Source organism: Zalophus californianus, chromosome 2, assembly GCF_009762305.2.
Source record: "Zalophus californianus isolate mZalCal1 chromosome 2, mZalCal1.pri.v2, whole genome shotgun sequence".
NCBI classification, from domain to species: domain Eukaryota; kingdom Metazoa; phylum Chordata; class Mammalia; order Carnivora; family Otariidae; genus Zalophus; species Zalophus californianus.
In genome coordinates, this window is record NC_045596.1 from 187,027,533 (window position 1) to 187,041,068 (window position 13,536).

At 36.9% G+C, this 13,536-nt stretch overlaps 1 protein-coding gene across 8 annotated transcripts in view; it reads right to left on the reverse strand.

Annotated features, from left to right (window-relative positions):
* The window catches only part of SNX25 (sorting nexin 25), a 132,974-nt gene that overhangs the window by 91,548 nt on the left and 27,890 nt on the right, over window positions 1-13,536 (reverse strand). For all 8 annotated transcript variants that reach the window (XR_003520737.2, XM_027598665.1, XM_027598660.2 and 5 more), the window contains exon 2: window positions 8,138-8,222. Coding sequence is in view for 7 of the 8 variants with exons in the window: in XM_027598665.1 (XP_027454466.1) it covers window positions 8,138-8,222 (85 nt within the window). In the remaining variant the exon portion in view is untranslated. The remainder of the gene's footprint in view (window positions 1-8,137; window positions 8,223-13,536) is intronic.

Genomic DNA, 13,536 nt, shown 5'->3' on the forward strand with positions numbered 1-13,536 from the left:
CGCCTGGATGACTCAGTCAGTTAAGCGTCTGCCTTCCACTCAGGTCATGATCTCAGGGTCCTGGGATCGAGCCCGGCATCGGGCTCCGTGCTCAGTGGGGAGCCTGCTTCTCCCTCTCCCTCTGCCTGCCGCTCTGCCTACTTGTGTGTGCACACTCTCTCTCTCTGTCAAATAAATAAAATCTTCAAAAAAAAAAACCCTCAGTAATAGAAGATATACCTGGAACTAACAAATCTCTATCAATAGCTTATCAGTACACCTTTAACCTAAGTATTATAAAAATATAGCAAATATAAAAAGTGTGAAACAAGGGCAGTTGGCTGGCTCAGTCCGTAAAGCATGTGACTCTTGATCTCAGGTCATGAGTTTGAGCTCCATGTGGGGCAAAAAAAAAAAAGTATAAAACAGAGCCATAATTCCAAGTATATATTATGTAGCTACATATACTCATTTATATACAAGTGCACATATGAACAAAATATTTTAAAATATACGGATCAATTTGAAGAGACACAGAAATTCATGATAAAATTATTTTATGGTCTCTACTAAGAGATAAGCAGAAATAATATAACAAACCCCAATGAGAAATGGAAGAACACTTATGCTCATTGCCAAGCAAAGAGTCTTTCTTCTAAACACATAATGGCAGCCAAGAAAAATTCAAGTGCTATTATGAAATCTATTTTCTAGACTACTCTCAATGAAATAAGCAGGTAAAAAGGAATCACTGCAGATTACAGAGAATGGAATAACATGTTTGGAACTTTGATTTGAGTAGGATTAATGTAAAAAAGAGGATTTAGGGTAACAAAGTAGGAAAAAACTGGAAGTGAGGAGACCAGTTAAAAGGCTACCATGTTAGTCTAGATAACGCGATATTAGGTAATCTCTACCTATAAATTTTCAGAACAAAGAATGACTCAAACTAAGGAAATAGTAGGAGAGAGAGCTCCATGAGAGCCATTCTTCTACCTCTGCCTTTTCCCCAGACCAATTCAAGATAGTCTTCCCTGAACAAGAGGTAAGGCCCCAAGGGTCATAAACATCCATGACCTGAGTCCCTTTGAACAAAGAAAGAGAGCTCATTCAACCAGGAACTGGCCTAATGGTAATAAGAACAATAATAATAACATTGTTCATATAGATAGCACTCTGCAGTTTGCAAAGTTTTTAAAATGCAATTAGTAATCACTGTCTATGTGTGGAAGGAAAGCCAACTTCTGGGAAAATTTAGGGTTATTAGTTTATGTCACTGATTGAGGTGTTCATTCAGTCAACAAAAAATGTATATATATTTCACACCACTGGGTAGAGTCATGAACTAGAAGAGTTGAACCTAACGGAGGTTAGGGGTGGGAGTGGAAGGTGGGAGAGTCATGGTCTTTCAAGTGTAGGTTCTGCTCCCTCTGTGTCAGCATCTAATTCTTAGTCTACCATCGTCTGGAAATGGCCACAGAGAGCCTAGTAAAAGAGATTACCACATCAGGTTCACCTTATCTAAGACAAGTTCCAAAGAAACTGAAAGTTCTGTTATACTTGGATAGTGACCTTGTAATATCTTCTGTTATCATGATCGTTCACGTTATGGCCTTTTGTATAACCTGGACACTTTATTTTATAGGCACAATTACCCCGAAATTTCAGAAAAGTATTAAGAGCCAATCAAAACTAACAGAAATATGTTCATCTGGATATGTACATTAATATTAATTGCACTTGTGAAGGATACTCCAAAAAGTAATGGAAGTAATGGTATTTATAAGACACTTGGACAACATCTTACAAGTCAAAGTGCAGAGGTCAGTATCCTCAATGCTTCGAAAAAGATAACATTACAAAGAACTATATTTTCAATTCAAGAATTTAAATTGAAAGTTTTCCTGAGCAAATAGCAGGTACTCATTACTGAACTATATTCTCTGATCCACATTAGTGAGGTAATTCAGGGTAGCCTAGTAAAAATTAGGCTATAGATCTGAGATTTAATACTCATAAAGATTTCAAAAGTTATCTCCTGTCAGTCTTCCTGGAAATGTAACTTTAGGAGAAACTTTTGAGAGCATCTGGTATAGAAAGGTGGCTATTCTGACTTCTCAAACATATGGTTCATTCATACCATATCTGAATCCCTAAAATATAGTTTTTACACTTAAAATTGGCTAACAAAGCACAGCAATAATATACACTTCAGTCATCTTCCCTGGGTATGCCGTTCAACTTCCAGCATTTTTAGCTTTAGTAATTTTTTTTTGAAGATTTTATTTTTAAGTAATTTCTACATACAACATGGGGCTCAAACTCACAACCCTGAAACCAAGAGTCACATGTTCCACCGACTGAGCCAGCCAGGCACACCTTGTAGCTTTAATAATTCTTCTGCTTCACAGAAAGCCGAACTGTATTATTTTGAGCTGCACTTTTAAATATTACTTCTCTCTTCTTTGTAATTCAATCTATAGAGATTTAAGACCAAGTCCTAATTTATATTGAGCTACAACACAAGCATACTTTAGTAACAAAAAAAAACCCACCCACGAACATTTATACAGGCATACACACACACATACCTTGTATTTTACTCAACTCTTTGAACAAATCTGTTTTTAAAATACGTATTCTAGGGGCACCTGGGTGGCTCAGTCATTAAGCATCTGCCTTCGGCTCAGGTCATGATCCCAGGGTCCTGGGATTGAGCCCCGCATCGGGCTCCCTGCTCTGTGGGAAGCCTGCTTCTCCCTCTCCCACTCCCCCTGCTTGTGTTCCCTCTCTTGCTGTCTCTGTCAAAAATTAAATAAAATCTTAAAAAAAATGTGTATTCTAAACGGAATAAAACAAATATATAAAGGAAAGATGGAGTAATTATGTTATCTACTTCAAACTAACTTTAGGGGGAAATTTTTAAATAGTCATAAACACTTCATATCAACTGAACTCAAGTTACTGCAGCCTTAACAAGTGTACCTGCTATTAAATTTTGCAAGCATACCAAGAGACCCTCAATTTTATCAATATAAATCTACTATAGCTAGCTAATGACATTCAGAATTTCAATTAATATACTGGTGCCAGAGCTTAGAAATGCAAATTAACATACTCCAGAGATGCATATTATAATCACTACAGGTTTTCTAAATACTTATGAAACCTCTTAACTTTCTCAACATGTATTTCTAGATTCCAATTCTTCATTAAATTAAATGTCTAAAATTTTTTAGAAGACAATTTTGGTTTTAGTTTATTGTTGTTTTTAACGACTGCCTGATGCATATATTTTACTCTCATAACCAACTTTACAGCAGCCTTTAGCTCTTCTTTTGGTAGATGATATAATATTCAACTTCACTGAAAATCATTTTGCTTAAAACAGGAGGAAATTGTAAACATTAAGAATACAGTGGAAAAGAAAAAAATTATCACCAAAGTGTAATTAACTAAAGCTCTTACCCAAAGGCTTTGGATAATACCGTTCTTTCAAAATAAATCATTGCACAGAAATTAGACTGAGGATGATGTGGTTTGGGGGTTTTTTGGTTTTGTTCTGTTTGGGTTTTTGTCAACCAGGCCTCAACCCTTATCTTTTTTTTTTTTTCCATAGACACTTCTGAAACAAATTGGTCCATGGTAAGTAAACATGCTATCTCAGTTACAGAGCAACTTCACAGTCTTAAAAAATTAAAGAGATATCCATGTTCATAGCAGCATATTCACTATAACCAAAAGATGGAAGCAACCCAGATATCCATCAATGGATGAATGGATAAAGAAAATGTGGTTATAGGGAGGAGCCTGGCTGGCTCAGTTACTACAGCATGTGACTCTTGATCAAGGGGTTATAAATTGAAGCCCCACACTGGGTGGAGAGCTTACTTAAAAAAATAAATATCTTTTTAGATGTGGTTATATACATAAAATGGAATATTATTCAACCTTAAAAAGGAAGGAAATTCTGACATATCCTACAAACACGGATTAACCTTGAGAACACTATATTAAGTAAATATGCCAAACACAAAAGGACAAATAGTATATGACCTCATTTATATGTAGTACCTAGAGTCGAGTTCATGGAGATAGAAAGTAGATGGTGATTACCAGGATCTGGGGGAAGAGAGGAGTGGGTATTGTGGCTTAATAGGTTCAGAGTTTCAGAAAAGAGTTCTAAAGACTTTACACAGCAATGAAAATGTACTTAACACTACCGAACAGTACACTTAAAAATGGTTAAGATGGTAAATTTTACACTATATGTATTCTACAAGAATTAAAAGAAAAAGAGAGAAGAATTCCAATTCCAGGGATGGTGGAATAGCTTATATCAGACTAACCTTCCTACAGAAAACCATTAGGAACTCTAGAAAAAAAATATTAAAGAACTATTTAAAGGCACTGGAGAGAGGGGCGCCTGGGTGGCTCAGTCATTAAGCGTCTGCCTTCGGCTCAGGTCATGGTCCCAGGGTCCTGGGATCGAGCCCCGCGTCGGGCTCCCTGCTCGGCAGGAAGCCTGCCTCTCCCTCTGCTGCTCCGCCTGCTTGTGCTCTCTGTCCCTCTCTCTGTCAAATAAATAAAGAAAATATTTTAAATTTTAAAAATTAAATAAATACATAAAGGCACTGGAGAGCAAAGTCAGAGAAACTGAAGGGAAAACCTACCCTTAATAGAAGGGACTAGTGCTAGTATGAACTACATTTATGTAACTTTCCCCTGAAGCACTCGATGGTCCTAGAGGCACAAGGAAGTTCAAACTTAGACTGAACATCTGTATTTTTTTTTAATATAAGATATCAGAAAATAGAGTTAGGAACTGCCAAAGCAGATGGAAATAAGGGCAGGCAATACAAAGAAGACGGAGCCACAAAATCTGGATTACAAGCTCTCAAACCCACAGCCGACTCTGTCCTACACACATATGGAGGCAAGACCGTAAGGAGACCAGCTCACAGCAACAGGTGGAAAATTGGAAGAGCTGAGCAGGTACTCTGACCGCGTCTGGAGCTAAAGTCCTACCCAGTCGGTTAGAGGTGTGACCATGGACTTTCCACTGAAACTGTAAGGGACATGAACTAGATGACTTAAGCCTGTGTCCCAGGACTGAGGGGTTTACCTTAGACAAAATCCAGGCAGACCTGTCCTAAAAATATGGGTAAAACCAAGTATCCTCAAGGTTAACAATCAGAAAATTAAGCTGCATACTAGACCAAAAGCCAACACTCTTCAGAGGAAGATAACAGAAACTAGAATGTCTAGAAAGTAGCATCCACATTGTTCAGGATACAATAAAAAATAAGACCTGAGAAGAAACCAAAAAAAAAAAAGTAACACATACATAAGAGAAAAACCAATGGATAGAAATCAACTCCAAGATGGCCTCAATTTTGGACTTCGCAGACAGAGACTTTAAAGCAACTATATATATATGTGTGTGTGTTCAAGGAATTAAAGATAAAGATGGTCATAAGTGACAGATGGGGAAATCTCAACAGAGAACCAAACAAATTCTAGACAGGAGACGCCTAGGTGGCTCAGTTGGTTAAGCATCTGCCTTCAGCTCAGGTCATGATCCCAGGGTCCAGGATCCAGGGAGCCTACTTCTCCCTCTACCTGCTGCTCCCCCTGCTTGTGCGCGCTCTCACTCTCTCTCTCTGACAAATAAAATCTTTAAAAAACAAAAAAAAGAAATTCTAGACAGGAGAAGTACAATATTTGAAATAAAAAAATTCACTGGATACATTTAACTATAGATTAAAAATGACAGAAAAAGAGTCTGTGAACTTGAAGACAGATGAATAAAAATTATCCTATCTAGAGAACAGAAAGAAAAAATAATTAGTAAATTAGACATCATCAAAATTAAAAACTTCTGCTCAAACACGACATTAAAAAAATAAAAGGCAATCTACAAACTGGGAGAAAGTATTCACTGTATCTATATCTAACAAAGGATGTGAATCCAGAATCTTTAAAAACATTCCTACAAAGAAATTATAAGTTAAATAAATTTTAAAAAGAAAGACTTGACCAGACACATCACAAATGAAGATATGGAAATGGTCAATAATCACAAGAAAGGATGCTCAGCATCATTAGTTGCCACGGATATGCAATTTAAGGTCCCAGTAAGATTCTGTTTTACATTTATCAGAATAGTTAAAATAGAACGAATGACAACAGAAAATGTTGGTGATAATGTAAAACAGTTGGAACAGTCATACATGGTGAGAGTCTAAATAAAGACATCATCACTTTACAATATTATTTGGCAATTTCTCATAAAGTTAAACACACAGCTTACCCTAGGCCTGTCAATTCTAGTCCTTGGAATTTGTCCAACAAATACCAGGTATCAAAACAACATGATGCCAGAGTAAGAACAAACATCATGAAAACATATGTCCACAAAAATACTTATTTATAGCAACTTTATCCAGTGTGTTTCAAAAAATTAGAAACAACCCAAATGTCCAAAAAAGAAAGGATAAATATATTGTGACACAGTCATATGAATATAATGGAGTATTACTCAGTAGTAATAACAAAGAATGAACTGAGACAGACAACTGATAAATCTTAAAAACATGCTGAGAAAAGAAGCCAGGCATAAAAGACTACATCCTGTATGATTCCATTTCTATAAGGTTTAAGAACAGGCAAAACTAGGAGTGCCTGGGTGGCTCAGTCATTGGGCATCTGCCTTCGGCTCAGGTCAGGGTCCCAGAGTCCTGGGATCGAGCCCCGCATCGGGCTCAATAAATAAATAAATAAGATCTTTAAAAAACAAAACAAAAGAACAGGCAAAACTAATCTACAATGATAGAAATTAGAACAAGGGAAGGTGGGTTTGATTAAAGGGGTACAGGAGGCAAGCTTTCTGTAATGATAGAAATGTTCCTTAGTTTCACAGGGTTGCTGGTTATTACATGGTTATACACATTTATGAAAATTAGTGAATTGTATGTACACTTAAGATTTGTGCATTTCCAAGTATGTAAATTTTACCTCAATAAAAGTAATTAATTATTTTTAAACCATGATTTTGAGATTATGAATAAAAATTATTGGATTTTAAGTTTGGCTTTTATCAAAGTCATCATACTTTACTAATACAAATATTTTAAAAGTTTAATTAGTTCCCAAAGTTCTAAAATTCTACAAATCCACACAATTTCAGACTGTCTCTGTACCTACATAGTACTCATCTTCAAATTTTTTTTTAAATATTTTATTTATTTGACCCAGAGAGACACAGCGAAAGAGGGAACACAAGCAGGGGGAGTGGGAGAGGGAGAAGCAAGCTTCTGCGGAGCAGGGAGCCTGATGTGGGGCTCGATCCCAGGACCCTGGAATCATGACCTGAGCCAAAGGCAGACACTTAACAACTGAGCCACCCAGGCGCCCCTCAACTTCAAATTTTAATACAGTGATTTCTGTGAACTATGAAAGTAAACATACTTGCTATGTACTTATCACTTATTCAGTTCTCTCCACTTCATATCTAACACCCCATATTCACTTGAAAAACTCGGACTTTCTGCACTTGTAACTGAAATTGTGTTTTTAGAAATTTGATTTTAAAAAATATTGTTTGAACTTTAATTTGATCATCAAAATATATCTTTTCAACTTTAATATTTCTAATTACACCTGCTGATTTCCACTTCTACATGTAACAACACCATGCCCTCGGCAACCTACCTTCAACCTTGCTCAATACCAGTTCTACTGACATATCCTTCATTCTTTAAGAAGGCTGACCACTACACCCCTTAATTTGCTTAACTGATTTGTTGATGAGTGAGCCTAAGTGCACCTATCCCCAACACACCTCTAGGTTATATCTAAAAGAAAAAATATTTCCTAAGACCTATTTTAGGTAACAGAAAACAGATCCCTGTTTCATATAGTGGAATTAGCTCCATGTGGCCAGTTAGCTTCATGTGACCTGGAAATCCTACTTAGTAAATATTTAAATCCCATCCATTCAACTAAAATATGGATGTATTTATTCAGTCATCATAAAAATTCTTAATGCTACACACAGACAAGAAGGATAGGTAAATTTGTTAGAGATTACAATTTTCCCTTTAGAACATAATGAATAGCTTTACATAGTAATCACACGCTCTCATTTAATCCTTACCTTCTTTCAGAGCTTTGTCCATATTATGAGAAATTACTATCCTTCTAGACTGAACTGACTCATGTGAGTTTCCATACACAGGACTCTGAAATGTAAAGAAAAAAAAAAAGGAAGGAAAAAAAAGGCACAGATTACTGAATGAATAAATTATATATAAAAAATAAAACCAAAGTATGAAATACCATTTAAATAAGCTTTAAGATATTGCTTAATAGATTATAAAGTTCTTCTGGAAAAGTAAATAAATGCTTGACATTAAGAAATTTTTGAAAAAGAAGGATTTTCCCTACAGATATCAAAACAACATGATGCCAGAGTAAGAATAAACAAATCAACAGAACACGAGTAGTACAAAAACAAATGTATCTACATATGAGAATTAAGAACAAAAGAAAATCTGACTATTGAATAAGTGGTGTTGGGATAACTTGATATTCATGCATAAGAAAAGGTTAGAGTCTTGCCTCATACCTTATACATAAATAATTCCAAATTGATAAAGAGCATACTATTTTTTTAAACTAAAAAAGTGCTCAAAGGAAATAAGGGAGAAGCTGTGTATAATCTTGGGATGGAAAAGGCATCTCTAAAATAAGACACAAAATTCGAAAGTTTTAAAGAAAAAAACCTGACAAATATGACTATATAAAATAGAAAACTCCTGTTTGGCAAAAGATACTAAGAAATATAAATGACAGAGCAGGAGATAATATCTGCAACATATATATAACAAAGGACGATTATTTAACATATACAGAGCTCCTCAGAAAAATAACTAAAAACCAAGAAAAGAAATTAAAAGATCCTGTCATAGGGCGCCTGAGTGGCTCAGTTGGTTGGGCAACTGCCTTCAGCTCAGGTCATGATCCCAGGGTCCTGGGATCAAGTCCCGCATCGGGCTCCCTGCTCAGCAGGAAGCCTGCTTCTCCCTCTCCCACTCCCCCTGCTTGTGTTCCCTCTCTTGCTGTGCCTCTCTGTCAAATAAATTAAAAAAAAAAAAAAAAAAAGTAGTTTCCTCTAGGCAGAAGCATAAGATTTTAATTTCTTACTCCATATATGTCTGTGTAACAGTAAGTTTTAAAATTTTTAATTGTACAAAGACACTACTTGGCAAAAAAAAAACAAAACAGGGAGAAACAATGTAAAGAATTAAAATCCTACTATCTGGCTAGTAAGACTTTACTAAAGGGGAAATATTTTTAGTTGGTCACATACTAAAGTTACCAAAAACATGTATAATGTGATTGGGCCCACTTACTGGTTCTGAAGGATAAAAAGAAACTAAAGTAATATTAATAAAATGTAAAATACTTCTCTGTGCATGGGAAATATTACAAGTGCTTGATTAGCATTACCACATCAAGGAGATCCAAATGGCTAATATCACTACCACGCTCAAACAACAAATAAGTATGAGGAAACCACTTTGTTTTTGTTTTTTTTTTTTGAAACCACTTTGTTCTTAAAGTGGGCCCGCCCAACACAATTGCAATCAACCCCATGGCCCTGAGCCACCCAACCTGAAAGCGGAGACTTTCTAGTCCTTAGCTTAGTTTCACACTATTCACGGGTCAAGTGCCAAGAGTGTCATCCATTTTTGTTATTAAAAACAAAAAGCCACAGTTTTCAGATTCCTTAGTTGAACTACCTTTAAAAGCCTTAAGATGTATGTGTTGCACTCATGAGGGGGGCCTGGGTGGCTCAGTCAGTTGAGCATCTGACTCTTGGTTTTGGCTCAGGTCCTGATCTCCCTGTCAAGAGATGGAGCCCACACATCAGGCAGGCTCTTTGCTCAGTGAGAAATCTGCTTTTCTCCCTCTTCCTCTGCCCCTCCCCCATGCACCCACTCTGTCTCTGTCTCTCTTGAATAAATAAATAAATAAATAAATAAATAAATAAATAAATAAATAAAGATGTATGTGTTGCAGTCATGAAAGAAAAGAATTCTTTTGTGCTACAAATTAACATAATATTCAACACTCTCCCAAGGAATTTAAAAAAAAAAAAACCACCTTAAATAATCATCTTGTTGACAGAAGCCATTAATTGCATGAAAGAAATACACTCGCAACCACTTAAAACTATATTTTAGTCTCTCAGTAGCTTGCTATAAAATTAAAAGTATATTTTATTGTAATTTTTAAATTTATTTTGTGAAAAAAATTGAGGAAACAAAAGGAATTTTAAAGTTCCAGCAATTCTTAAAATATCAGCTATTTAAAAACTTGCACATTTTGGGGGACAGTTTTTTTGAGCTAACACTTTTAGAGCACTATTCTAATAAATAATCATAATTTCTCAAGCCTTTGGCTTCCCAAATATAGGTATGGTAGTTTTAGTACATAATACTAGTTGGATGATAAAACCAAAGCCAAACAACACTTATTTCAGACATTCCTGAATCTGGGCTCTTAAAATAGAAGCTGTCTTCAAGGGCCGGGAGAGAAGCAAGTATGAATGTGACTGACAGGCAGCACACATATTTAGGCATATTCTTTGCTTATGTGTCTATCTTTACAAATTCTTTTTTTTTTTTTTAAGATTTTATTTATTTATTTGACACAGAGAGACACAGCGAGAGAGGGAACACAAGCAGGGGGAGCGGGAGAGGGAGAAGCAGACTTCCCGCAGAGCAGGGAGCCCCATGCGGGACTCGATCCCAGGACACTGGGATCATGACCTGAGCTGAAGGCAGACACTTAACAACTGAGCCACCCAGGCGCCCCTCCAAAACTTAAATATTTTCATTCTTACCTTTACTCTTTTTTTGTCCCTAATTATGGCTTTACTACTTCTTGCCATCTGTCCACATACCCTCCTCCCTCTGCTTCATACTTAGATATAATCTGTAGTATTATAAACATGTTTGCCACTACCGACTGTAGCTGAGTAAGTCCTTTACTCTCTTTAATCTAAAAGGAGTATGAGAATAATGTTCTCTATTTTGGCTCTTTAAGTAAAATCTCTATTACTTTTTCAATCTGTTTTTCCAATCTGGGATTCTGGATTTCCCCACACCCCATCCCCCAGGGGTTACTGGCCCTTACTGGAAAGAAAAAAGTTCTTCATCCCCATTTCATCCCCACAGCCTGATGGACAATCTGAGTAAGAGGAACAGGAAGATTGAAAAAAAAAAAAAAAAAAAAAAATCATGGGCTCAAAATAACTGAGAAACCATGCAAGAAAATTCCTTTTTTTAAGGATTTAATGTTTATGGAGCCAGAATCTCATCTCTAAATTACTACACACGTATAAGTTAGTCACTATCACATATACCCTATTTCTTTTAGATCACAAATATGCAATTTACTAATCCTTATCCCAAGGTGGAAAAAGAAAAGAGAAAGGGAAGAAGGGAGGAGAAGGGGAGAAAGCTAGCTAGCTGCAACAAATGCAAAATTGGACTAAATTCCTGTGGCTCAGAAGACAGTTGAGCCAAAATTATCTTCATTTCTCTTCTATTTATAGGTTTGAAAAAACAAACTCCGCCTGGCAGAGACTTCCCCAAAAGACTTATTCTTGAAGGCAAATGTTAACTTGCCCTATCTGCGCTGTCACAGGCCTCATTCCCCAAGGAAAGCCTACCTCTTCCTGACAGCCACTTTCCTAAAATGCCAGGACTGGGAAACAGGAAATCAAAATGTCTGTACCTTCCCCACTGCAGCAAAGTGCTAGAAATAAATCTTCAGTAAGATTTCAAGTCCAGAAATTAGGACTTTGAATGTAGTCTGATCCCTCAGCTCTCATTAAAGTTTTTAGTATCCATACCACACTATTAACTCATAAGAGCTTTTGGTTAACCAGTACCCCTGTCATGTAAAAAATACACCTTGTTTTTTATGTAATTGAAATAAATGAACTCTGTCTTCATTTTAAGATTTAAATCTAGCTTAAAACGAACCTAAGTTCATTTTTAATCACTCGGTGAGTTCTCTGGAGGGAAGATGAGGTCCCAACATATAATTGCTCATTTTAAAAATGTTTTCCAAAGACAGGGCAAAACCAGAAAGCTTTTTTCTAATATATGTGACTAAATCCTCCAGCATCAAGGAGCAGATACCATATCAATAAACCCTTTATTGAGTACATATCAGCTTTCTGTTCACTTCTGAAGATGAGCTTTTAATCTATAGCCAAAATACACCCTGACTGCCTTTGTGTCAGAGCTACAGACACCCTCACAGGAGGAAGCAACATCCAGAGAGAATCCACGTGGAGAGACCTGGGTACTCTGCCATCATTAGCAACTAAACAATCAGAAACCACCTGGAATCCAGCCAAGACAAGTACCTCACTGTCCATTGTTTATAAGCATGACATTGCTTACTTACTGTGTTGCTTCCTGAGGGAGCACAAACAGGGCCAGGCCCACCAGCCCATGACTTGGAAATGCTTTCATGCCCATTACCTGGACTACTCAAATAAACAAGTGCCACTCTCCTTGTTCTCCTTCAGTATATGTTTATACAGTGAAAACAATTTTTTAATGTATTTTAGTCTATTTTAAAAAGAAAAACAGTTGCACAGAGCTGAAAGAGTAATGGGTATAATTTCTTATAAGGTACCGAAATAGTGATTTATCTTAGGAAAACAAACACAAACTCCTGATCATCACCATTAACCACATGGACCTGTCACATGGCTGAGTCTTTCCAAGTATTCTCAGCAACTGACAACTACTCCTGGGATCCCATGACTAATACTCTCATTCTCAAACTATGTTATTTTCAAAATCATCACTCCTTTCAAGCCAATCATTTTCTGCCTCAGACTCAAAAAATAATTTCTCCAAAACCAAAGAAATGCAAGAATCAGACAGAGCCTTCCTCAGAAGATAAGGGACTAAGAAACTTGAAAGGCTATCTCAAGAAGATAGGATAAAGAGGCGCCTGGGTGTCTCAGTCGTTAAGCGTCTGCCTTCAGCTCAGGTCATGACCCCAGGGTCCTGGGATCGAGCCCCGCATGGGGCTCCCAGCTCTGCTGGGAAGCCTGCTTCTCCCTCTCCCACTCCCCCTGCTTGTGTTCCCTCTCTCGCTGTGTCTCTCTCCGTCAAATAAATAAAATCTTAAAAAAAAAGGATAAAAAACTTGAAAATCCATCTCATTTGACTAAGACACTGACAAAAGACTGTGACATGAGCAATAAAAGTCATGCCTAACACCAAGCTGAGTAGCCACGTTACACAGCTGTGAGGGCAGCAGGGCAGAGTAGAGACAACATGGGCTCTCCAGTCCGTCCAACCGCGCGTTTTACTCATGGTAGAACCTTGACCCAGCCACTTCCCTCTCTAGCTTCAGCAGGCTTAGAATATCTCAGGGGATTAAATAACTACTATCAGAGGTCCAAAAATGAAAAAAGACAACAGGAGACTGGTAAGGAATATAAATGAGTTAAGGGAG